The 26,027-nt window shown below is 39.5% G+C and overlaps 1 protein-coding gene across 2 annotated transcripts in view; it reads right to left on the bottom strand.

Moving 5' to 3' along the window:
* KCND2 (potassium voltage-gated channel subfamily D member 2) overlaps nucleotides 1–26,027 on the bottom strand; it is a 265,294-nt gene that overhangs the window by 15,050 nt on the left and 224,217 nt on the right. For both annotated transcript variants that reach the window (XM_030959379.1, XM_030959378.1), the window contains exon 3: nucleotides 4,548–4,710. In XM_030959379.1, the coding sequence (XP_030815239.1) occupies nucleotides 4,548–4,710 (163 nt within the window). The remainder of the gene's footprint in view (nucleotides 1–4,547; nucleotides 4,711–26,027) is intronic.

Below are 26,027 nucleotides of genomic sequence, written 5' to 3'. Positions count from 1 at the left end.
GCTAGGTTACTGTTATATTTCTGCAATACTCCTGATATTAATATCTTGTCTCATATAAAGAAGTCAAAATGGCTAGCAGGGTTTCCTACTGCAAACACAGTTCTAGACTTCCAGATGCTGTTAAGCAGTTGTTGTTGCAGTTTATCCTAGAGCTATTTATAATTAGCTAATAATTGATTATTCATAACTGACAGATAAATGCATCATGTACAATTAATAAATAACAAAGCCAAGCCAATCTTCAGGATATATTTTGCTTTGTGAAGGTAGAAGATGATACTTGCATGAAAGATTCAGGTTGAATTTTACGTCTAAAGTAAAATTTTGGAGCTGATGATGGTTGTTTGGTTGTTCTGTTGAGGCATCATGCAAAGTCACTCTAGGCAGAAAGTGCTTGGGCAACTAATATTAAGGCTCTTTTGTTCCTCAGGTAAGGAATAGCGCTGGGCAGATGCACCTGCACTCAGGCACTTGTTGGCCAAGAGGACACAAGGCTCTTGCCTCCCAAAGACACGTATGAAAAAGGCACATAGCAAGGCATACTTCATTCAGGATATGAAAGACTTTATAATCATAATTGCTGCTGCTGGGAGTGGACCTTTGGGTCCAAGCTGCCATGGAGTGGCCAGACAGCTTCCAAGAGGGAAACTGTGCCTCCTCCTGTCCCTTCCCTGTGCTGGTAGTCCTGCCAAACCTTAGCCCTTGCTACCTATCACATACAGAACAGAAAATCATATACAACCCTGCCTAAACCTTTCTTGTCCCTTTCTTGTCCCTTTCTTGTCCCTTCCCTTCCCTTCCCTTCCCTTCCCTTCCCTTCCCTTCCCTTCCCTTCCCTTCCCTTCCCTTCCCTTCCCTTCCCTTCCCTTCCCTTCCCTTCCCTTCCCTTCCCTTCCCTTCCCTTCCCTTCCCTTCCCTTCCCTTCCCTTCCCTTCCCTTCCCTTCCCTTCCTTTCCTTGCCTTTATACAAGACAAGACAACTGTTATTAACTTTGCCCAAAGTTAATGGGCAACCAAAATAACAACCTCTTGAAGTTGTCTCTAGCTGAGAAAATCTCCACAAATAGCATTTTTCAAAACTGTCTCAGTACTGATAAAGCTGCTTGAGAAGAAGGCACAGTAAGACTCCAGGGCATAATTAGTTGTGCCCTGAATTTCAATGTCTAGTTTGGATTATTTATTCATCCATTTCTTGTCAGGATAGGCCAGATCCTTGGACCTAACTATCTGATAGAAAACAATGTTTTCATAAGCATAGATGATTTTTCCTTTCTTTCCCCCCACTCCCTTTCTGGTTTTGTTTATTTTGATTGTAAGGGGTTTCCTGTACTGCAGCAGAAAGCTGCCTTATCCTGCCAACATTTTCTGTATTACAGACTGGGATTTCATGGCAATTACAACAATGTATTTTTATGATTGGAAGCAGGAACTTCCTTTAAAATCCATTCAAAATGTAATGGTATATAAATAAATTTCTCTTTTCCATCTTCTCCCAAGCATTAATGTGCAGTGTCTTTTTGCCAAAAACAAACAAGTGGAATTGTCTAATCTTGAATAACTGTGAAGAACTCAGTAAGTCCATAAAATGATGGTTGCATGGCTCTTAACAATCCTGATGTAAGTGACATTTTTCTGCTGTAAATTGTCAGTGCTTCTGGAACTAGATTTCAACACTTCTGCAAAGAACTTTCTCTTACGTTTCCTTCCAGCCCAAGTGTTTTGCTGTTTCTGAAGTCTATCTTGATTAAACTTCTGTGTGAGGTGTTGATAAAATTGCTCAATTCAAAGGTACAACTGTCTCAGTCCAATGGAAGCTGTTGTAGCCAGCAGGAGGTACCACTGCCTCCAGGGGTTTGTGCTGCTCTCCATGAAACAGCACCTTCTTTAAGCTTATGTTCTTCAGCCTCAGAGAACAGAAACAAGTTCAGTGCCTAGGGAAACATTTATTTTAGAAAATGGTGTAAAGCCTCTATTGTATTGAATGAAGAAGGAATTTCAAACTTCAATAATGTGACCTTTTTGCCTGAATATTCTTTTACAATGTAGTAGAAACCCCCTGTGAAATGCAAGGCTATATTTCATGGCTAAATATGGACTATAAAGTACCCATGAAGTGCTTTTTGTTGATTTTTCTTTTTTAGTCCATCAGAGCAATATTCAGTTCAATATCTCAGTCATTTTTGATTGAAAGAGATTGCCTTTGCAATGGGAGATATCAATGAAACACACATCCAGTGCTAAGTCAATCAGACCTCAAAGCCATTTTCTCCAAAGCAAGAAGGGCATAAACACAGTCAGAGGAGTTCTCTCATCCTTGCTGTTGGCATTGTTCTGGGGAGTAGAGGAAAAAATGCTTGGCAGGATTGCCATTCATCACTTTGTGTTCCTGTTTGAAACATACAATGAGCTCACTGTTTTGCAAGGAGAAAAAGTCAGCTATTAACTCAAGCAGTTTCTATTCAGGAAGAGATTATGGGGAATAGCAGCCAGTCTAGCAATTTAACTTTTGTGAGATATGTTTTAGTGTCTATTTCTTTTTCTTTGACAAATTGTGCTGGTTTTGGCTGGGGTAGGGTTAATTTTCTTCACAGTGGCTGGTGTGGGGCTGTGTTTTCATGCTTCCAGTTCTCTCCTTGATTCTGCTGGTGGGGGAATGAGTGAGCAGATGCATGGGGCTTGGATGCTGGCTGGGTTAAACTATGACACAAATGTAAAGCAGGCCTAGAAAACTCTATTTTGTGGCATGCAGTAGGACACAGTTTCAATCTGAAATGGTTGGGTTTGCAGCTATTACGAAAGCTCAGAACAGGCACAGTGATGGCTGGGATTGAGCAGCAATGTTACCCATGACTGCCACAGTGCTCAGGGACACAGGCAAGAGCACTGTGTCCTGGCTGACATACAGCTCTCTGCTGCCATTTCACAAAAAGAGATAGAAAAGCTCTTAACAAAAACAAGCTAGTGTAAAAGTGACATGAAGTCCGCTGTGAAAGAGGGGAACACACAGCTGGAATTGGCGGTGGGACAAAGCATGCAGAAGAGTGTGTGGAATTAGTAGCTAGATAAAATATGGGATTTAGAGCCCCGAAGTAGCCTATTTTAGATCAGGTTTCTAGAGAGGTGTGACATTCTTGTGATACACCTGGTTTCTTTTTATAGCATCTTCCTCATCTGCCAGCATTTTTCCAAGATGTGGCCATTGGGGGGCGCTGTATCTTCCACCTGGGCCCATGAGTTTCTTGGCCATGTACCTCTGTTTGTCCTGATTTTAAGATAATCTGAGTGTGGTATCACTGCATACATTTATTTCACTGGTTTTGGGTGTGGCGTTGTTTGTTTGTTTGTTTTAATGAAGAAATCAGTCAAAAAGGTGGCCAGAGGGAAACACAGAAACATTTTGTATCTGACTGTGGTGCTGCTGTTGATATGAAGCAGATGCAGCCTGCAACTGCCTGTGTTCCCTGGTCTATATAAGCAGTCCCCAGCCATGGTGTGCCTGCACACTTCCCCCAGCAATGATCCTGCTCTCCTGAGATCACTGGAGACTCAGGACCTCTGAAGAGAGGCCACAGGTCCACAAAAAGCCCAGGTGGTGACACCTCAACCTTGGCAATCATGCGACCTGTGTGACATCTGAAGCCTTCCAACTGCTGTCCAAGGAGGAGAGGAGGTTAAGGCATCTCAGCTCCCAGAGCAGGGCTCCAGGTCACAGTGGGTGCTCTCTGAGCTGCCTGCCATTCAGAATTCAGAGAAGTGGATTAGAACAAGTGCATTGGCAGTGATGTGGAGATGTAAGTGACTGTCCAGGCTTGGCTGCATCACTCCTGATAAATACTTCTTTTCCCAACCCCTGACCTTGTCCATATGTTTCAAGAAGGGAAACAGTCTTTTTGTAGATCTAGTGGATATTTTAGTGAGAGACTCAGCAAATCAAGGAAGCTGGAAAAACAGACTTTTACTTTATTTTTTTTATCTGATTGAGCTGTTTATCTGAAGCCTTTTAAGCAAAATAGAGCTGAGGAGACAAGTTCCCCAACAATCAGATTCCCCCAGAGACTGAATCTGGGACTTTAACTAAACCTGGATTAGTGAAGCAATCAGTTAGCAGAGATATTAGAAATCATTATGAAGTTTGAGGGTTTTCCTTGTTTGTTTGCTGAGTTGTTTGATTGTTTTGGTTTTTTATTTTTCCTCAGAAGACTGTGGTAGAAAGAAAGCCTGACTGAAAAAGCACAGAAGAATCTTCAGTGGGTGAGACTGCAGCTATTGTCTAAAAATCCTAGACCTAGTCTAATAAGTGGGATTAATTGCCAAAATAATACGTCTGTACATTTTGACAGAAAAGATAAATGAACCGGTTTTGGTTTGAGTTGGGATTTTTTCCTTGCTAAAAATAAGACAGTACTTGCATCTAGGACACGGTTAGGCATGTAGCACATACATATAGTGGTCCTCTTGCCAAGAAATACTATAATGACACACAGCATATAGAAAATCATATTTCATCTATTGTTCAACAACGTAAGGGGGGAAAATTAGAAGCTCACCTTTTGTGCCCTGCGCTTGTCTGCTCGTTGATTCTGGTGGTATATACGGCTGAAGTTGGAGACAATTACAGGAACTGGCAGAGCAATGACCAAGACCCCACTCAGGGAGCATATTGAACCAAAAATCTTGCCAGCTATTGTCTTTGGCACCATGTCACCATACCTGGGTTAAAGAAAACAAAAGGCTTGGTGAAAACAAAAGGCTTGGTAAAAACAAAATCTCTTCACAATGAATTAATTGCACAATATATTTTAGTTCCCTTGCAAATAATATTTGCTGCATATAGATAATGCTTTTACACATATTCTTAAATTTACAGCATGCCCATTGTTTTGCACAAATAATTTTATTTTGAAACAAATTTTGGGTCTCCTGTCTGTCAAAGTGGGGGCAGGTAAAACACATGCTTTACCTGCTGTACTCTTCCCAGGGTGCCTCTATTGCAATAGAGAGACAATGACCTTGGTAAGAAAAAAATCAGTGTTGAAGTTCAGTCCTTATGCTGTTTACTTGAAAGACCTCATCAATTTCATTGGCAAGATCTAAGAGAGACCACTTGGTAAATTAGATACTAAACTGAATAATCTATTGTCTCATGCTGATATAGTACTTTCATTTAGCAGGGTGACATATTTTTGCAACAGGTTTCCCAAGAGATCATGGACTTTCCATCACTGTATTTTTTTAATTTGGCTAGACAGAAGCATGGCTGACCTAACTTCTTGTTGACATGAGAAGCTGGAGTAACTGAGTTCCAGACGTCCCTTCTGTGGTCTAGGTGAAAACTCAAAACATGGAAAACTCAAGCCACAAGCAAACAGCCAACCAAATTGCAACTGCAATCCTGGCAGTGCTCAGAATTACTAAAGCTACCACCTTTCTTTATGATATTGGATATTGTTTTGTCCAGCAAGTAAGAACAAAGTGTTACTGATGTATGTAAAGGCACTCCTGTGACAACTTAGTAAGAGATTTTAGCTCTTTGCATTTTGTTGTATTCTATAGGGGACAAGTATGTAATTACATCCTACAGAGTTTAATAAATAGATGTATTACTTTCAAGTACAATTCAGTTTTTGACTTTATTGGATTTTAAGTTATTATTAAACATTGATTTTTGCTTGTGAGTTTTGTATGCTTGTGAAAAGAGAGATAACATATTCCCTATTAAAAAGAATTTATAAACTCTTAACACAAGAAAAGTTAAGAAATAAAACTGTGGGTGAACATTGTTTAGAAAACACTGTCTGGAAAACAAAACCTGTCTGTGCATCAGGAACTGGAAAAATAATAGAGAAGAGGGGGAAGTCTTCAAATCAGTGTTCAAATTGTGCACCTAATCAGAAGGAATGGATAAAAGGGTGAGGATATGGAATGATGGAAAAAATATACGAAGTTGGAGGACACCTTCTAGCAATAAGAGCTCAGCTCATGTCAAAGGAGGTGAAGGTGAATGGTTTGCATTTTGTAAGATATGAGTAGTGTTGAACATAGATATTCAAATAAGTTGTCATACAGGCAGATATAATATAGATGACCAAGTCTTAGACTATTGTCATAGTTTATGTTGTGTTAAATAAATATTCGGTTGTTTTACTAAGGATGCCCAAGTGTAAAATATTCTCATGAATAATATAATTAATATTTCTACCAATATCTCCCTCCCCACACAATTACTCAGAATTTGAATGCTATTAGTTTCTCATTTTGTGACATTATATGAAAAATGGGTAATTTAAAGGATTCTATCTTTTACATGAATAATATAACTGATCTTAATAAAGATATCTAAAAATGGGAAAAATACTGAAAAGAATGTCATACTTTCCTTCACACCAACATTTTCACCCCACAACATAGGCATTTTTTGTGTTTATCTCTTCCTAAAGCCTGAGCTGACTATCAGCTGTATGCATGACCAGCTGTTTTTTCTTTAGGCAAGGAAGTGGATAAATGACCTTTCAAGGTCTCAGACAAATGGGATTCCTAACACCTCACTAACCCCATTTTTTCCAGGCAGAACAATAGAGGAGCAGTGGGCATAGGGTGGTGAGCTTTGTGGAGAAGACCCAGGATCAAATCCCTGGTAATCATTTCTGCTTTAGACTATTCATTAGTTTTAGTTAATTCTTACAGATACAAGTATTTTCATATATTGGATCAGACTGTGTAAGCAGAAACCTGGCACAACCAGACTTTGAAATGCAAAATTTACACATGCCCAGTACTAGATCTCTTAAATTAAATCTCTTAAATGAGACTTCTAAACCTATATTTGGATGCTTATCACTTGAAATGCCAAACTGATGAACCTCCATAAGCTTCCATTGTCACTGATGGCAGCTGTGGACAGAACACATTGCTGCCTCTAATTAATTTGGCTCGAAATTGCTCAGGGATATAGTTCATCCTGTTGATAATGTGACACTATAATTATATGAATCAAGAGCAGACTGAAGCTTTAGGAGTTGTGACAAGAACCACAAGCTCATCTATCTTTAGCATTTCAGTATTTATGTGTGAGCCTAACCAGTGACATAAGCAGATGCCTTTTCATAATATTTTAGTGTTACAGAGTGAAATAAAAAATATTAGGCTTGTTTGACACAAGAAGGCATTTTGCAATGTTTTTCTTACCTTCTGGACAAAATGTCATTCAGATGCATATACTGCTTACTTTAAAATAACTTGCTTTCAGTTACTTTTCTTTTTAGCTTGCATCAGTTGTAACACAGTGACATTTTCCAAAGGTAATGTTGCTTGTCTGTTATTTAGTGTTAGTAATACCTTTTGCATCATTAATAATTCTTACATAATTAGTTTTTCTCCTGTTACTAACCACTGTGCTGGAGTTGTTTAAATAAAATTATATTCAGAAAAAATTACTTTAAAGAAATTAGTCTTCCTAATTCTCATAGGGTGAGAAACATATTTGGTTACTTTTGTGACAAAACAGAGGTTTTGCTACATTTGCCCTGGTTAGCCTGGTTCTCCTTTGGGTCAGTGACACAGATTTTAGTCTAGGGTAGTCATGATCAGAATTGCTAATGAAGTTACTCCTCTTGAATTAAACATTACCTTCAGTTATACCTCATATATCACTGAACACCACCAATGGAAATGGATGACATAAAATGAAGGGAAAATTCCTTCTATAGCTCCAACTGAAATTGTTTTATTCTTTAGAAATTCTAAATGAAAAAAAGTGTAACTCCATTTTCAGATGGCAGGGAAGCTTTGAGGTGCTAGCATTTCAAAGTGGAAAATTTATACTTGATCTCTGAAACAAATTCTGAATTCTGCAGAAAACTTGATTTCTTCAGCCATGGAGACACAACAAATGTAGAATCTTATTAAGCAATTTTACAGACTCCCTTTTCAAAAGGGAACTATTTTAAGGTTTTATCTAGTGCTACTCTGCTTGCCTCACTTTTCTTCAGGCTGGAACTGCAGACATATTCTCATTTATTTGCTTTTTTTCCCTAGCTGCAGTGTTTTCATAGCTTTGAATGTCGTCTGTTCTGCATATGTCTATTATTGTAGCCAAAGCTCAAGCCAGTCTTTGGGCGTTAATGATTTCTGGTGACAATCAAATTTTGTAATGTCAGAAGTGTCATCCCAATATTTTATGTTCTGGATGAATGAAGAAAAAGAGGCTTCATACCGATCCCTTATATCAATCAGGTGCATTCTACTTCAGTTGCCAAAAAGAAAAAAAAGAAAAAAGGCTATGACAAACCAGATGTGTCAACCAAGTTTTATCAAATCACAAGTCAGAAACAACATGATCAAACTAATGCTTGGGTTTCACTGGATGCAGTCCAGACAGGTCAGACAGGATATTGCTTGCAGTCCATGACTTTCATTAGATTCAGGAATAAAATGAATAGGTGATGATGCCACAAATAGAGCCTGCAGAATTTAGAATTGTTTTTAGAGATCCTCTTCGCTAAGTGACACTGTCCAGGGATGGATGGATGGATGGATGGATGGATGGATGGATGGATGGATGGATGGATGGATGGATGGATGGATATAGGGGCATGTATGTTTGTCTTGGTTGTTTGTATTCATCAGGTGACAGACCACTTTTGCATATTTTACTCCTTTGACTCCTCCATATTGCAAGGCAGACAGCAAGCCAGGGGATTCCTTCATTTTGCAAATACTGTATCTTCTAGAGTGTTGATGTGAGTAACATGGGTGTGATGTAGCACTCTGCATGACAGACTGGGGGGAACGAAATGCAACTTGAGTCATACACAGAGGATGGAGCTCTTGCAGGAGCTTGGGAAACACAAATGTATTTGGGGTTACTACTGCCCAGCTGGTAATCTCAGCATTGCCATGTCAGATCTTACCCATGGAGATCCACCTGCCAACACACTACTGTTTTTCTAACTGATGAGTGGAACATGTCTGGTGTTGCATTCCCATAATTCAAGAAATCTCAGACAACACAGACTATTTGTGGCATCATCACCTATTCATCTTTTTCCTGAATCTAATGAAACCCAGTTTTTGATGGCTGTAAGATGAAATATTTCATAAGTCAAAGTTCCAAATTATAATGGAAATGAATCATACTTTTTGGCCATTTTTTCCTTGATGTGAGAGATAATGTATTTTCTTTAATAATCTTAACAAATGAGAGGGACAATGCTGCTTATTTAACTCCTGTTTGTTTGTTTGGACACAGGAGTAATTTTTTTCCAAGCAAAAAATAAGTGTATTGTGGGTGTCAAAATAAATAATGACAGAAATTGTAATTTAGCATATTTTTGTGTGTTTAATCAGAAATTAATATTTGAAATAGCTCACTTTGGGTTAAAACACCCTCAAGCGACCTCTGTACCAAATCTGTAAAACTGGAGAACATATATATAGGAAGACTAAATCCAGCATTTGCGTTTTAGCAAAGCCTAAATACTTAAGGCTGAAGCTGACGGACACAGTAAAGGTTAAAAAACTCTCACTACGATCGGGTTTTCTGACACTAGAGGGCGTAAACGCCATTAAAACCAAAGGCAAACGCAGAACCAATTTAAAATGCGTGCTACAGATGCATATGCCCTCTTCCACCTCTTTCGAATTAATTTACATTCTTTAAAGAATTATTACATTGATTGAGATCTGTTGTCTGCTCCCATATTATTTGCTGAAAAGGTAGGCTGGTGACTTTTTTTTGTTTTCAAACATGTAAAACATGTCAGAAAATAATAGAGTTGTAAAATAGATGCAAAGACATTAAAATTAAATTGGTAATACTTATTTTAAAAGAAAGGGAATTTATGACCAAAGAACAATGGAAATAGTACAAGATCCATGGAAACCAAACAATCTTTGTAAAAGCCAGAACAGCTCATATTTTTTCATGTGTGGGGGATAAATCACATTTCCCAGCAGATCTGGTGGGTCACCCAGGCAGAGATCTGGATTTGTGCACGGGAGTTGATTAAGAGAACAGTGCCCTGCCTTTCCAGGCAGGGCCATCCTCCCTCCTCCAGCTGCTCGCCTGCTCTGTGCTGGGTCCCTGCTTTACCCACCGGCGTGGGATGAGGATGATGCATCTGCTCTCTTGTCTCCTGCCTCAGCTAATGGCTCTTTCCTCTCCTCCAGGAAAAGCCCCAGAGGCTGCTGTGGTGAGACTCTTAGACATGATTATACAGCTGCTCATTGGCCCATGAGTTTAGGCTGCCAGCCACCCACTTGGGCACACGTTTACATCCCAGTATAGGAGAGTAGGCAGGAAAAGCAATTCTCATCCTCTCTGACACCACCAAACAATAATCGTGGTGAATCTGACTTACTGTCCTAGTTTTGGCAAGGTCTGAAAATAGCCTAATGATTTTGGAAAAGCAATTTCTAACAATTCAAAATGTTGCTGGTTGTGTGAGGTGCAGAACAACACTACACAGATTACTTCAAATCTTATTCCAGCCTAGAAAGATTCTGCATGGAATTGCAAATAATCTTCCTGGATGCTTTTACTGCTGTGCAGGGGCCTCTGCTGCAGTATCTCTCTCTTCTGCCTAGTCATGATGGACATGGTCCCCTCTGGGTCCAGAAACGTTCCTTCAAGTGCTGCCCAGCATGATCATTCATGAATGATGAAAACCACATCTGCTTCTCTGAAGTGGAAGTGCTCCCTGGGTTTTCCAGCCTGCAGTGCAAGAGAATTAAAATAGTGCCCCTGCACCTGGCTGGGTTAGCAGTTCCTGAAATACAGAATTTCTAATAAAAGTCAGGGGATTTGAGGGGGAGGGGGGTTGTGGTTTTTTTTTGTTTGTTTTGTTTGCATGTGCACCAGGGTTTTCACTTAAACGGACTTGCACAGGTGGACTTTAGTACTTAGTTTTTGCATGGAAAAGTTAAAAAGCTTGCCCAAGGAAACACTCCCAGTTTCTTGCAATCCAGACCAAGTTTCAGATAACCAAATTCCTTCTGTTTTCCTTTACCATAAAAAAAATTAAATTCAAAGAGGTAAAAGCTATCTTTTGCTGTCATCTCTCCCTCACTGAATAGGAAAAATTAATATCCTACCCGTTCCTGAGCAAACCATCACAGAAATATGATGTCTGATGCATCCTGCATGGGGGCCTTCTAAGCTATTAGAGGTACAGCTCAGCTGACTCACTTACTACTGAGATGGCATTTCTGTTTGTTTTTTCCCCCCAGACTTCAGAAGCAAAAATAAGCATGTTTGTTTTTAGGAAAAAGAGTGTTTATGAATGGATCCAACACTTCATAAGGATAAGAAAAGCAACATAGCACTAAAACTGTTCTTGATGTAAAACTTGCAATCTGCCTTTCAAGTGTTTCCTGAATCATGCTGGTTCTCACAATACACTGGCCATCACCCACAAGCACAGGTGAAAATCTGCCTTCTTTAGAGTTTGCAGGCAAAGGGAGCTTTGCACAACCCTTCACACAGAACCAGGATTCTGTGGCAAGGGCACATGCTCTCAGCCTATGTGGCCCTGCCTCCTGCCTGAAGGTGACACTGACACTGTGATGTCACTGCAGAAGGTCTCTGCAGAGGAAGCTTGTGCTTCCAAACACCATATTTGTTTGAAGTGATGTAGACATTGTGTACCATTATTGAGTAACTCAGAATTGAGTCTTCCAGCAGTGGTTTTTGTGACGGAGGTGCTCTCCTGGGAGACCTGCCATGTTATTTGCTGGGGTTTTTTGCTTAGTTTAGTGGATGGAGGACTGTATGTCAGCAATAAAATTAATCAGCTAGACTGCCACACACAGCAAAGGATGAGTGACTCATTAAGCCTGCCTGTGTGCTCTCATGGGCATGTGAATGAACCAACCTCCATCAGCTCCCTTCAGAGCCAGTAGACCAGCTCTGGGACTAAGCATGGGAGCAAATATCAGGTAACAACTTTAACTTTGAGATCACTTAAAAAAACACCATCAGTAAAAATACAGATGCTAACCATTCTGAGAGTACAAAAAGAAGTTCTATGCATAAAGCAATATTACACACATGTCAAATTACATTTTACATTTGCTAAATGGGGTCCTTGTCTGAAGAGAATGCTGTAGATTGTTATAAAGCTGTTCCCTAGAGCCTCCAAGCTGCTTGGTAACTAAATGCTGGTGAGTTGACACTAATTAGCCATTTATTTCAACATTACATCCAACAACAGATAATATAAATTGCTACTGGTAATAATTTTAAGTGGAATTTCTAAATAAGCATTTCCACTGTGTTGCCTTAAGGATTCAGCCTGTACAGTTACAATGTGGGAGCTAATTCTGTTTTTAAAACACTACTCTATGTGAATGTGGAATGAGCCAGGTTTGAAGTCAGATATAAGTAAAAATGACTTAATTTCTTAAAATTATCTTTACTCCTAAGAATACAATATCTGATTAATATTGAATTAATTTATTACTTTGTTGTATTACTTTAGAATTCTAAGTCTTTAAGATACCATGGTGATGAGTGGAGAACAAATGCTTGGTTAGATATTATTTCATAAGATGGTACAAAGGAAGAATATGCTTTTCTGGTGCCACTCACATTTGTATTTTCTGGGGCCTGATGCAGACATAATTTTTTTTTTCATTCTATCATATGTGAAGTCAAAAGTAACTAAGAGGGGGGAAAAAGACAGTTTGATCTTTTCTGCTGTAATTCTGGCTTCCTTCACATAGAGAAAATGTTCCACGGTCTTTGCTCTTAAAAATCAATGATTTGTATTACTTAGCTAGGACCTAATTTTCTAACAGCTCTTTTGTCAGAACATGAACCCACACACAAACACATATATAGGATGAACTGAGCAGCTCTTTCATAACTTATAAATGAACAAAAAAATGCCAATAATAGTTTAGAATGAAACTTCACCTATTCTAATATGCAGTCTCCAAAATTAAACCTGAAGCAAACACATAGGGAAAAAGAATTGGCTAAATATAAATGATAATATCATTGAATGATCTTCCATCCTTCAACCACTTACAAATAACTGAAGATGTACCAACTATAATTTTTAATTTTTTTCTTGTAGTTAGTGATTCTTAGAGGGTTGCACGTCCATGGGCTTTATTTTGACCCTTTAAATCTGTGCACATTTCTGGCATTCATAACACTGGCAGTTCCTTGGTGAGTGTCCTTTTGACTCTTCTGGCAGCAGTTCCTTCTTCTATGTGATGCCCCCAGCCAAGTTCTTGTATTCAAAAAAGCACCTGGTGATATTCTCCAGCCACCCTCCTCCTGCCTCTTGTGTTTTCATACCTGCTTACCTTATGTCTTTCCTAGGCTGGCAAGTCCTACTGTGTTCATACACAATCTGCTCCCTACATTTGATCATCATGCTTTTTGCCCTTTTTTGGATCTCCTCTATTTTTTAACACTGTTTGCAGGAAAACAGGGCCAGAACTGCACACAGTTTTCTAAAAAGAGGTACGGACCAGTTCAGGATAGCTTGTATTTCTGGTCCCAGCTTGGCTTGACAGTGAGCCATTATTATTCACAATGTTAATATGTCATTTCCCACCTTTGTTATTTCTCTGTCGAAGTCGTTATTGGTGGGAGCTGATGAAATTTGCCTTGCTTCCCAGATATCTACCACTGAGAGAGGAAAAGGAGCTTCTGGCACAGCATGGGTGTTTTGATGACTGTCATCACGTAATTTGTACAAAGTAATCATTGTAATGGCATAGCTCAGCCAGCATCTGTGCTAACCAGACAAAGAAAATTCACCCCTAGATTTCTACCAACATTTAGGTTAAAAGGAATGTGTCTTCATTTGTTCTATGGATATGAATTTTTACTTTTGAGTTTCTTTGGGTGTTTTTTTCTTCTCTATTTGTTCTTTCAGAAAATCCTTTTTGGGGAGAATTGGATTGAAAAGCAATATAATGTTAAAAGACAGGTTTTTTTATCTCATGGACAAATGAACAAATATGAACCAAGATGAATGCACACCAATCCCAGAGGCTCATAGTTTTAAATAAATTGATATAAATAAACTAGAGAATAAAAGATTTCCAGCAGTTCTTGCCTGAGACATTAACTGGAAGCAACATGAACATCTGGCTATAAAAAGCCTCACCTTCAAAAGTAGCACCATCTCCAGCCATTCTTCACTTCAAAGATTGGAGGTAAAAGATGGACAATGCCATCAAGTGAGGCTCTGGCCATGGTGCCCCGCAATGACTGAATAAAGACCCTGCAGCACTGGTGGTAAACAGGAGCAGTGTGAGATGCACTGACCACACCAAGGGCTGCTGTAAAGAGAGCCCAGTTCAGGCTCCATTGATTCCCAGCAGGACAGACTAGAGTTTGACACATTCTTCCCGGAAACCCTTCCAAGGCAGCTGATAATTACCACCCATCTAATCTCCCTCACCTGGCCTTGGTTCATGGGCACTCTCTGTTCCCCCAGACACCTCATGAGCACATGGAAGATGACAACCCAACACAATTCTGAGTCCTTCTAGGAACATGCTATTTGGTAAAATTTAGGATTGAGCTGTGCAGCACAGATTTTGGTGCAGATTTAAACACACTTTCTGAAGCCCAGGGGTATATTTTGCTGTGCCACCTTGTTCCAGCAGAGAGAGAGCTTTCCTATTAGTTGTGTGGTTAGGTATATTCTGGGCCCAGTGCTCATCCCAGAAATATTGCTGAAATTTTTTTGTAATTAATTTCTCCTACATTTTTCCTTTTTGTTTCAATACTTGTGCTAAATAGCAGCAAATTCAAAACAAAGCATTGATCTGCCAATCCAATCCTAAATTTCTCTGGAGTGTATATTAGCCATCAGGTAAAACTGCTCCAAGTATAAATCACATTAACACTAAAAAGCACTGTGAAAGTTTGCAAGGACAGCCATGACTCTTTTTTGTGACAGCTACTGGGCACAGCACTGAGATCTGTGGGCTGATTGCACTTGGGAATCAAATCCAGCTGCTCCCATGTTCAGGTAAAACTCTTGAGGTTTTAGCCACTGCTGGCCTTCATGCTGCTCAGCTCTCTAATGGGCAGATCAAGATCTAGGTAGGGATGATTCCCAGCAAACTTGCAATTCCTTTTGCTTCTTTTCTCCATCCACAGGGAAATTTGCTGCCTCCTTGGGGCTCAGGTAAGGGATATTACTAGGAAACCTCCTGATCTCTTACAACCCTCTGACTATTACCCTCTATTCGTTGTCAGGCACATATAGTGATGAGGTTGAAGAAATTAGCCCTGGAGCAATCAAAATGGACTTCAGGGCATAGAGGCATTTGAGGAAAGGAGTGTGTATGCAAGGAGTGTGGTTCAACAAGGCCAAGTGCACGGCCCTGAACTTTGGTCACAACAACCCCATGCAGAGCTATAGGCTGGGGGCAGAGGGGCTGGAAAGTCACCCAACAGGAAAGGACTTGCAGTTGGTGGTCATAACAGGCTGAAAATGAGCCAGCTTGTGCCCAGGCTGGCAAGAAAGGCAGTGGCATCCTGGCTTGGATCAGAGACAGCGTGGCCAGGAGGGAAAGGACTGTCTGTCTGTACCCTGGTACAGTGAGGCCGCACCTCAAGTCCTGTGTCCAGTTCTGAGACCCTCAATTCAGGGGCAACATTGAGGAGCTGGAGCAAGTCAGAGATGGAACAAAGAAGCTGGTGAAGGGGCTGGAGCACAAGTCCTGCGAGGAGGGGCTGAGGGAGCTGGGCTAGAGAGAGGAGGCTCAGAGGGGACTGCATGGCTCTCTACAACCTGAAAGGAAGCTGTAGCCAGATGGGATTGGCCTCTTCTGCCGTGCCTCAAGTGAAATGATGAGAGGGAATGGCCCCACATTGCACCAGGTTCAGATAAGATACTAAAAAAAAATCACTGAAAAGTGGTGTTAGGCATTGGAATAAGTTGCCCAGAGAGGTGGTAGAGTGACTATCTCTGGAAGTGTTCAAGAAGTGTCTGGGTGTGGCATTTGGGGATAGGGTTCGGGGGTGGTTACAGTGGTGCCAGGTTGATGGTTAGACTAGATGGTCCTGAAAGTGTCTTCCAACCTTGGTGATTCTGTGGTTCTGTAAAGTTCCCAGACTGCAATGCAGGTTTGCTTTTGCTCATTGGCACACCTTCCCACTGAAAAACATCCTGGTTCTTCTTCCATATATTCAGTTCCATTAGACAACAGAAGTTTGGTATGTTAAAATACTGATAGAAGAACTATTAAATAAATTGTTTGGAAATAATAAATAGAATTTTTGCCTTCTTTTTAAAAATAATCATCCTTTCAGCTTTCTATTTATTACTTGTTTTGCTTCACATATTTTCACCTCCCTTGAAAATAGGCTTTTGTGTCACATTCAGCACTGGCCAATTAGGCCAAGCTAATTTTTTGCTTGCCAACACAACCACCAGTGGATCTGTATTATTTTTATATTCCTTCAGGCAGAGCTGAAAAACATGAAATAGCTTTTGTCAGTGTGACACAGCTACTGGCCTAAGTCTCTAGGGATCTCTGCCAAATATTGAATACTTCACTTATTTTTTCTTTAATGCCTACTTGAAATCTTTTCAACCAAGTGTAAAAAGTACTCGTATATTTTTATACATACACACACACGCGCGCACGATAAATGATACATGATTATATATTATACACTATACATTTAATACTGCCTATACACATTTAGGTAAAACTAAGAACTTTCCCTGTAAAGTAATAACAATTCCATTATAAATCTTTTGTGCATTAAAAGATTTATCACAGTCTAGTGTCTTAGTGTCCCTTTCTAGCTAGTAGTCAGGAGAGTAATTTTTCTGAGAATATCTACTGTTATTTTGCATCAGAAATTCAGCTCCTTTCTTTTCATCATGCCTTCCTATTTAGAATACAGTTGCAAAAACATATCAGCTGCAATGGACCATTTACTAATTTTTCTCTTGGTCTAATAAACTTTTTTGCTCTTGTTCATTTTTCAGAGATTTCTGAACTTGCTCAGCTAAGTCAAGGAGAATCAAAACAACTCATGCACTTCTAGTCTAGCAAAACAAAAGCCTCTTCTGAGTTCACTCAAGGCTCTGCACAATTTGGCTTTCCATCAGTGCTAAATCACTCCAAACCTTGAAAGAAGGAGGTGATGCTGTAGCCTGGCAGAGTAATCAGCTTCAGCTGAGCATAGTTATATCCCCTTTCTTGCAAAGAAACCAAGAGCCTGTATGAGCTGCTCTGCCCAGGGACAGCTTAACCCTCACCCTCCCAGCCTCTTCAGGCTGTAAAACTTGGTGCTGTGTGGTTTATGTAAGTTAAATAGGGAAATTTGCAACTATTACAATTACAAATTGAATTATTGGATCAATTGTTTCAGATGTCTTCTCTTCATCAAATTGTGCAGTGTAGAGCTTGACTGCTTAACCACATTGGCTCTGAGTCTTGACACAAATTTGAATGGCTATCTTTGGATGTGGCAATGTAGCAGCATGTTACAAAGAGTAGAAATGGGTCTGTCTCTGCCAGTTTTGCTAGTGCATTTTGTAATGTGACCTCCTGTGTGCTAGTAATTGGACTCAAGCCACCAATGAATCTCTGAACATTAGCACACTGCAATGACACAGTAATGACTTTCTGTCACTACTAACCCCATTCCTATTTGAATTCATGTCCCATGACTGAGAGGTTCTGTATTTCACTACCAATCCTCTCAGTCATTCAGGCATAAAGCTTCATAATGCTGACCACTACAATTCTTTTTGCAAATAGCAAATAAATAAATTTTCCACATGGGTTTTTTTAATTTTTTTTTTTTTTAATTTTAAAGAAATGTTTCCCTCTCTCTTGTATACAACATTTAAAAACTTTGTTTTCAAAATTTATCTTTTTAGAGATTGCTGATAAACCTTGAATTTTCTCATGGATTGCTCAGAAATTAAACTTCTGGACCCCTAAATATAACTTCATTACACTTTTAAAATGCAAACTCTGTAAAGTTTCGGTATTCATTAGAAAGTCTGAAGCTTTGTAGAAAATTTGTCAGATGCCAATGGTAAACAGAAGGATTTTGGAAGGTCGCATGAGACTTCTTTTCCCAGAGTGATGCAAATGTATATTCCCTACATGTGTTGCCAAGAAATCATGCAATAGGGAACGCTAGAAAGGGATTTTCTCAATCTCTTCCTGTGCAGCCTGTATTTTATAAAATGCTTATAAACATTCAACACTCTAAGCCTGGTTTAATTGGATAATCAAACCACAGCTACAAGAAGTCTTGTAATTTTTTTCCAATTAATTTTCATTTTTGAATTTCAACATGAAGAAAACACTACCTGTCAGGAGTGGGTAATGCCTTTAGAGGCTGGAGCTTCCATGAAGGGTCAAATCCCTCATGTATGAAAACTTTTTGATCCCAGCTATCCAACAGATGGTTTGACCACACTGAACACCAAGGGTGGAACTCAGAAGGAGCACCTGCACTACTCCCCCAGCTTTTGGAAGGAAAGCCTTGTCTTATCCTCTCCCTTCATCAGGTTTTGAAAGACAATCCTGTTTGGCTTAAGATCATGGCTCAGTATATTTCTCTACAGAATGCAGCCCTCCTTGTAGCACGGATCTGGATTCTGTAAGGGACTAAGAATTCAGTCTCACAGCACTACTTTGCCTTTTTTTCCAACCAATTGGCTTACACTGACCTTCCCCAGAGGGCAAACTCCATTTTTAGGTGTCTAATTCTCTTGTCATTATTTGGCACAGCCTGTGCGCAAACCGCTATGCCTAGTAATTAGATACTGCAGTGCTCAGGGTTGTGACACAAGACTTTCTGAATCATTAATATTATGCCTTCACTGTAATTCTTTGCCTTTCCAAAGGTTGCGTGTCACGCTCAGAGAAATGTTGTGGTGTGTCAGACATAGGCCTGAAAGCACTACAAAAGTTACTTTTTCACTAGAGATTTCTGTGCTGCAAATAGGGGTTCCTTCTGCTTATGCACCCTCCGCAGTGAATTACCCAAATCAGTGATTCCTGGGCATTTTGAATTATGCACCACCTTGCTCTGAACTACTGTGAACCTTTAGAATTACATGGTCAATTGAGAGCACTATAAAAGCAATATATTGCAGATCATTTATCTTGGCCCTGCAGGTTGTATTTTTGGACCCCTAGATGTAAGCAACAACAAGCAAGTAAAGTTCTTCCTGACCAGCACTCTTGCCACAGCTGAAAGATTGTTTTCTGAGCCACCCTCTCCTGCCTGACCTCAACATCCACAGCAGCATCAAAGAATAACCTACCAGTCTCTACCTGTCTCCAAGCATAACTATATTTGATGTATTTATCTTTCTGTATGTCAAAATCCATTGGGAACTCTAGTCAACATCTGGCAGCTCTCCTGCTTAATTTTGCCTGTGCCGTTCACTGAAAATTTTGTCCTTGGATTTTAAATTTCTACTCAACCTTTTGGTTCAAACTGTGTTTCTTTTATCTCTACAACAACAGGCACGGTTTAATGAGGAATGCCAAACTCTCTCCTTTTTATGCATTTTCAATTAGTTTTGCTTCTCACCCAGTATAAATCACTTTCTAGAGGCCTTTATATAGCAGGTCTTCTGTAGTTTTCTGCTGTCAGGTTTGTTGTTTTCAGTGTGTTGAGCACTGTTCTCCTTCCTTTTCTCATTGACTTTCTTATTGTAGGTACTTCTTATTTGTGCCCACATTATAACTGCACAGCTTTGGTGCTTGACAGGAATCCTGAGAGAAGAGTGCTAATGCTGCACTTGTGATGCAAACAGATTACACACCTCAAAGCACCACTTCTCCATGAACTGCCTGAAAACTGTCCCCTGGGTTCCCACCAATTTTCACCTCTGTACAGAATTTGTGTGTCCAGGGAATGAGTGAAGAAATGACCTGTTGGCCTTGAGCTGTTACATGGTACCGGGGCAGAGGGGTGACTGGTATGGCTTCATGTCCCTGCTGTGGATGTTGTACCCTGTTGCACACACTTATCTCCAGAAGTGACTTCTGTTCTCCTGTGGGAAATGGTAGTTGGTGTCTCATGATTGCAAGGACAACCAACAACCAACTTACAGCCCAGAGATTCAACACAGTAAAAAGCATAGATGTTGAATTTTCTTTAAGAGTAGAGTCTTCAAAAGCAGCATTTTCAAAGTGCAGTATAGTTTCCAATGACTGATTAATGCTGCATTCTAACCTCATTACTTGCAACTATAGTTTCACCTATGCTAGAGGGCTTTTTTGAGTATCCACTTCCAGCTCAAAGTGTCTGATGCTTGTGACCAGGCTCACAATCTATATCTGATTGCAGAGGAGACCCACCCAATGCTGTTAGTGTTTCTGTTTCTTGTGATAATAAAAGACATACTACTTAATGAGGTAATTAGCATGATTCATAATATTTTTTGTCTTCTGCAGTAGACCTCCCATGTCTTTACAGAATATGCTATGCTCTCACAGCTGTACTGGTCTCTTGCACCCTGCTTAATTCCACCTGGTACCAGACCAGAGGTTCTTGATGCTGTCTTTCACCCCTAGCTAGTTGCAAGGATTCGTTTTATGGGAAGAACATGAATCTGCTCCACTACCACAACCACTGCCAAGATGCACAGCAATCTCATTCTTTTAATTTCCATACTTAGGATTTCTTCTAGCACTACAAAAACTGTACTAATAATACTTTCCATAGAAAGAGTGTAATTATTCAAGAATCTGAGACTGACTAATCATGCGGTTCTTTTACTGTGACTCCTGTTATATTCTCTGGTGCATTTAAATAATCTTTCACCCTGATGGTAAACTTTAGGATGTGAGATCTCAGAGTTACTTGTGCTGGAGAGGACAGATCAGTTCTGAGTGTTAAACAGCTAAAAAACCACTAAACTACATTTCATTGTTTTCAAAGTAGGGCAAATTTTGGTTATAAATATTAAGAGATGTTACATTTCTTTTTACTCAAAACTGTGCTATTACAGGCTCATAAGTCAGATAGCAATTCAAGCTCTCTCTCTCCAGGCCTTTCCTTCCTTAATGTGCTCATCAGCATTAACCACCAAATGCATTTGCCTTAGGAGCTAGAAAATCTCTATGTTCTATTATCAACATTATGTCTTTAATAAACAGGTACGTCACTGGCCTATTCCTTTTCAGAAAGTGTTGGAAGGGGTGGGGGAAAAGTCTACATGAGGTCAACTCTCACAGGAAAGAAAATAAAATACAAAACTAATAGAAGCTTCTTAGGGAGTAATGCAGCAATTTCCATCTGTGCCTATAATTCAGAACACAGCTGAGCAGTATTTTTCCCTCTGATTTTATATTATGCCACTTTTGTTTCCCCCCTCCCTTCTCCAGCCTAAAAAGGTTCCATCTGTCTGCTAATCTCTGATCCTCCCAGTCATAAGAACCACTGTCCAGCCAGTGGAACTCAAATTTTAGTTTGTAGGATCATGGCTTAAAGGCTTTGGGATCCTGTGTTCATAGAAATATGCGTGTCACCATATGTGTACCATCAGAATAACCTCACAGAGAAGAACAAGGGGCCTGAGGAAGAAGAAGAAAGGGGTGTCTGGGGGCAAGGTTCCTATTCCTCAGGGATTGTACTCGTGTCTCTGAGAACAGCCATGCATGTGGTCCTCCTGCTCAGTGATTAAGTGCTGTGAAGGTTAGGTGAGGGAGCCACGTGCATGTGTTGGCCACCTTCTAAAGAGTTTTATCAGCTTCAGCTTAATGTTGCCTGGCATAGACCCCAGACCAGGACTGGATTTCATCAACCAGCTCACAGGGTGGGCAGAAGAGACATGCAACCCAGTGGCTCTAACTCCTGCATATTTCCACTCACTGCTGCTGGTATCCCACAGGGAGAGGGGCGCTGCTTCTGCTCTGAGTAAACGACAGTCTGTGAACCTCCGTGGACAGTATGGACCAGATTTTAGGGTGTGGCTGCTGGTGACTATAAAACAGTGACTCAGCTCATCTGCATCCTTCTGACATAATAATTATGTAACTATGAAAAATGATCAATCAAGCAAAAGCAGTCAGTGGGGATAAATTTCCTGAAACACAGAGTTCACCAAAGTATAGTTATGACATAGTGGAGCCAAATTCCTGTTATTACAAATGTTTGCTGCAATAAGAAGAGTAAGCCTTAAATAGTTTAGAGAAACACTAAAGACAATCAAAACTTTGTGACAGTCCAAGTAATTGATGCATTTTAGCTTGTAGATAAGGGATTGAGCAGATTTACTTAATCCTTTAAAAAACCCCTCCACCTTAAGTAGTTTATAAATCTATATAACATATTACTTGAAAAATAAATCAGAATGTGACGTAAACCAACAAGTGTAATAAATGCTGTTGTTCTTCCAAATATCTTTTGGACATGTCAGATGTAATTACATTGATACTTATTTTATTCTGTTCCCATAAAAGGGATGCATTTGTGGAGGTCATGTACTGCATTATATCTAGCCCTTTCTACTAAGCTGAGCTGTTATGCAAGAAGTGCATTAGGGCTACAGGGTAGCTCTTGCCAAAGGCCGAGTGGCACCATAAAAAAAGAACACTTAGCAGAGGAGACTTCATTAAAATATTTCTCTCTTTCTTGTGCAGGCAAACAGTTTTGCTTGGTAGGAGTAAAAATCCTATTGTTACAGAGTCATGGATGCTAGCTATTTTTGGTACCTGAGTCCGTCAAGGTCTCAGGGCAGCAGTCATGGAAGTCTAACATAGTCTTTTTTGCTCATTTTCTATAAATAATGCCCTAAACCTCCATTCCAGATCTTATCTGCAGTACATGAGGAGGGCAAGAGGACCTTAAGAAGAAAGAGAGGGATATTTTCCCTGCTGAAGTCAATATAAAGGCAATGTATTTGTCCTTGCATGTTCAGTCTGAGCTTATTCATTGAATTAGTAGGAGCAGGATTAGACCCCATAATACTCTTTCAAATTGACAGGAGGTGGATTAGGGCTAAAACTACTGATAACAACCTGTTTTCTTCAAAAACAATCTGCACATGAGTTTTCAGGATTTAAATGTAAAAAAATGTAAGTATGGTAAGCTTTTAAGTATTATATGAAACTACTTTTGAGTTGAACTTTACTGGAAGAATAATTTCTTAATGATCAACAATTACAGGTTTGTGTAAAGAGTGTTTTTTAAGCTCCAGAGACATATTTGCCTTTGACTTGTAATACAAAATATGTCATTTATTAAGTAGAGTTTTGTAATCACTTTGACTGGGAACCAAAATAGAGGTCTTTAATGAAGACATATTTCAAGGTGGTGAAACAAAAGGCTTTGCTGTGGCACATCACTTTGTGAACACCATAGACTAAATTCTAACCTCATGTACACCAATGAATCCCCACTGGAATCAATGGGCAGTACCACAGAAAAAAAATGAATAGTGAACTTAAGTCTGAAAGCTAACCTCCGTTATTTGTAGTCTTTCAGTGCTATAGCAAACCAGCTCCCTGTTGATGATGAAGATTTACTACCAGTGCAGTGCTACTAATGTGTATTTATAGACAGAGATGAAGGTAGTGTCTATGCTCCAAAAACCTTAGCAGAACTTATAGAGGCAGGAGATGACACCAAAATAGAAGTTAAGTTATACACTGTTACTTTTCTGAATTTTGAAAATGTTGTTTGTGATAGGAATATCATTTCTGTAGTAAGAATGGTGGGACACATAATTTATGGTTGCACAGTCCTTCTCCTGGATTTGTCTCACCTTCCTCTAGAAAGTTATCAGAGGAATCTGAATCAGAGATCTCTCAATTCTTAATGCATAGCTGACTCATTTCCAAAGGCTTCAGGGTAACATCTTTCTCATCATCATCTGAAAGCTGAGATAAAGGCAAGTGCTTTAACTATGGAGAGCTAAAGAGCAGAGATGAATTTCAGCCCAGTCATTTATGCTCTCAGAAGCAATGAAGATGCTCAGAGACCAATGATGGTGTTCTTTAGAAGTTCCTCATACTCCCTTTCCAAATGTCAAAATCAAAAGCATTTCTTCTCAGTAGATAGTAAATACTTAGAGAAATAAAACCTGTCTTTTCCCTTTATATGCACAGAACAATTTACTTGCTCTTTTTTTCTCTTTGTTTGATTGTGCTTACCTATCAGTACATGGGTACTTGCTCATGTGGAAGAGTATTTAATCACATTTGGCCAGAATTTCAAGAAGTTTAATAAATAGCATCGTTGTTTTTTGGTGTTTGAAATGATACTTTTGACTTTCAGTTTACAGATGAGGTTGACAGGTAATTTACAGTCTAAAGATATTCTAATTCTTTTTTATTGCAGTTTTTATTATTACTCTGTCTTAAGCAATGGAATATATCCTTCAATATTTCATTCACTTGGTTTATTAAGATACACAGTCTATTCTCCCTTCCTTTTGATTTTATATGCCTATACATTTTTATGATTCTGCCCTAAAGGATAATCTGTAAATCAGTTCATGCTCATGTTTTATATTAGTATGTGCTAAATAATGTAGAGAAACTGGTCAAACCCATTTAGCACACCAGACTGGAAACTCTCTACTGTGAGGTATCTTACTGAGCATTTCACAGGTCTCTAATCTCCATTAGCCTGAACAAACAACTACAACTCACACAAAACAGCTAAATCCAGGGCTGAATATTTCTAAAGCAGGAATAATAATAATGTTTCTGCAAGTTGGTGTTAGCAAAGCCAACAGAAAATTATATTTGTCAGTAACATGTTGTCCAGACATTTAAATACTCTCTTTTTATTCCTCTTCTTGCCAAAATTACATTTGAAATAAAATATAAAGAACTACTTCACTTAGAAAAGCAGCCTGTATGTTCATTAGTGCTTAGCTCAAATGATTTCTTCCAACAAACAATGTCATAGTAAAAACCTACACCACTTCTTAAGCTTTTGGAACAATTATTCTAGGCTGAAAATATGTGATGGAATTTCTTTCATTATCTGAGCTGCTAATCTCTGCAATTGCTACTTATTTGATGAAAAGGACCCAGAACCAGCTGCTGAGAAGTTAAAAACCATGATGTGAGCTGAAAGACACCAAATGAGGCTTCTGGAGCACTTTAATAGTTTCTTGCCATATCCAGTAGGAATACAGATGTGCCACCAGTTTCAGTGTAAGGAATATCATGATGACCTCTGGGGCCAGCAGGGTTTGGCAAAGCAGAACCTCTTCAGAAGGTGAGGCTACAGGTTGGATTGGTTTGTGTATCCTTTGGATACATGGTTAATGCATCTTCAGTCTAGCAAATCCAGGCAGCATTTTCACCAAAAAATCATCTAAGTTTGAGAGGACAGAGTGCTATTCAAGCCTCTACCAGAGGGCTAACATGTGCTTACCATGTGAAATGGGACATGCTTCTTTAGGACACATTCACACTGTCCTCTGTGGCATGGAAGGTACTGAAAACAACAACTCACAACGTTGGAATGGGACATTATAACAGGCAATGGGAATGTGGTACCAAACTCCCTCCATATTGTTCTATCTGAAATTTGTCAGAAGAAGGAGCATGAAGGAAATGACAGCCCACTGCTGATTGTGTGAGTATGTGACTGAGTGTCAAAGGACAAGGAAAAGACTACTGTGTCTTTTTTGTTGTGTTCTTTACAGGCAAAAAGGCCTTTGCAGAGAAGAGCCTGCATATCTGGCAGGGCAAACTGGACAGGATGTTCTTCTCAAACATATATAGTACTTTGTCACCAGGAGTTTAGCCATCAGGATGAGCAACATTACTGTGGACCGACATTGGCCCACTGTAAAATCTCCTCTGGTGTACTGTTTGATTTTGGACTTCCTGTTGCAAGGGATGCGTTGGGAAACTGGCATAGGGCCACCAAAATGTCTAGTCAATGTGGAGTCTTTGTCCTTGGATACATTTGGAATTTGTCCGGAAAGGGTATGTGACCTGACTTCAAAGTTAGCCCTGTTTTGAGCAGACTGGACCAGATGATTTACAACAGCATTTTTTCTACAATTCTGTGATTACATAATGAACCAGCAGCTCTT

Source organism: Camarhynchus parvulus, chromosome 1A, assembly GCF_901933205.1.
Source record: "Camarhynchus parvulus chromosome 1A, STF_HiC, whole genome shotgun sequence".
NCBI classification, from domain to species: Eukaryota; Metazoa; Chordata; class Aves; order Passeriformes; family Thraupidae; genus Camarhynchus; species Camarhynchus parvulus.
Note: the sequence above shows the minus strand (reverse complement) of the source record. Positions and strands in the feature narration are given on the sequence as shown.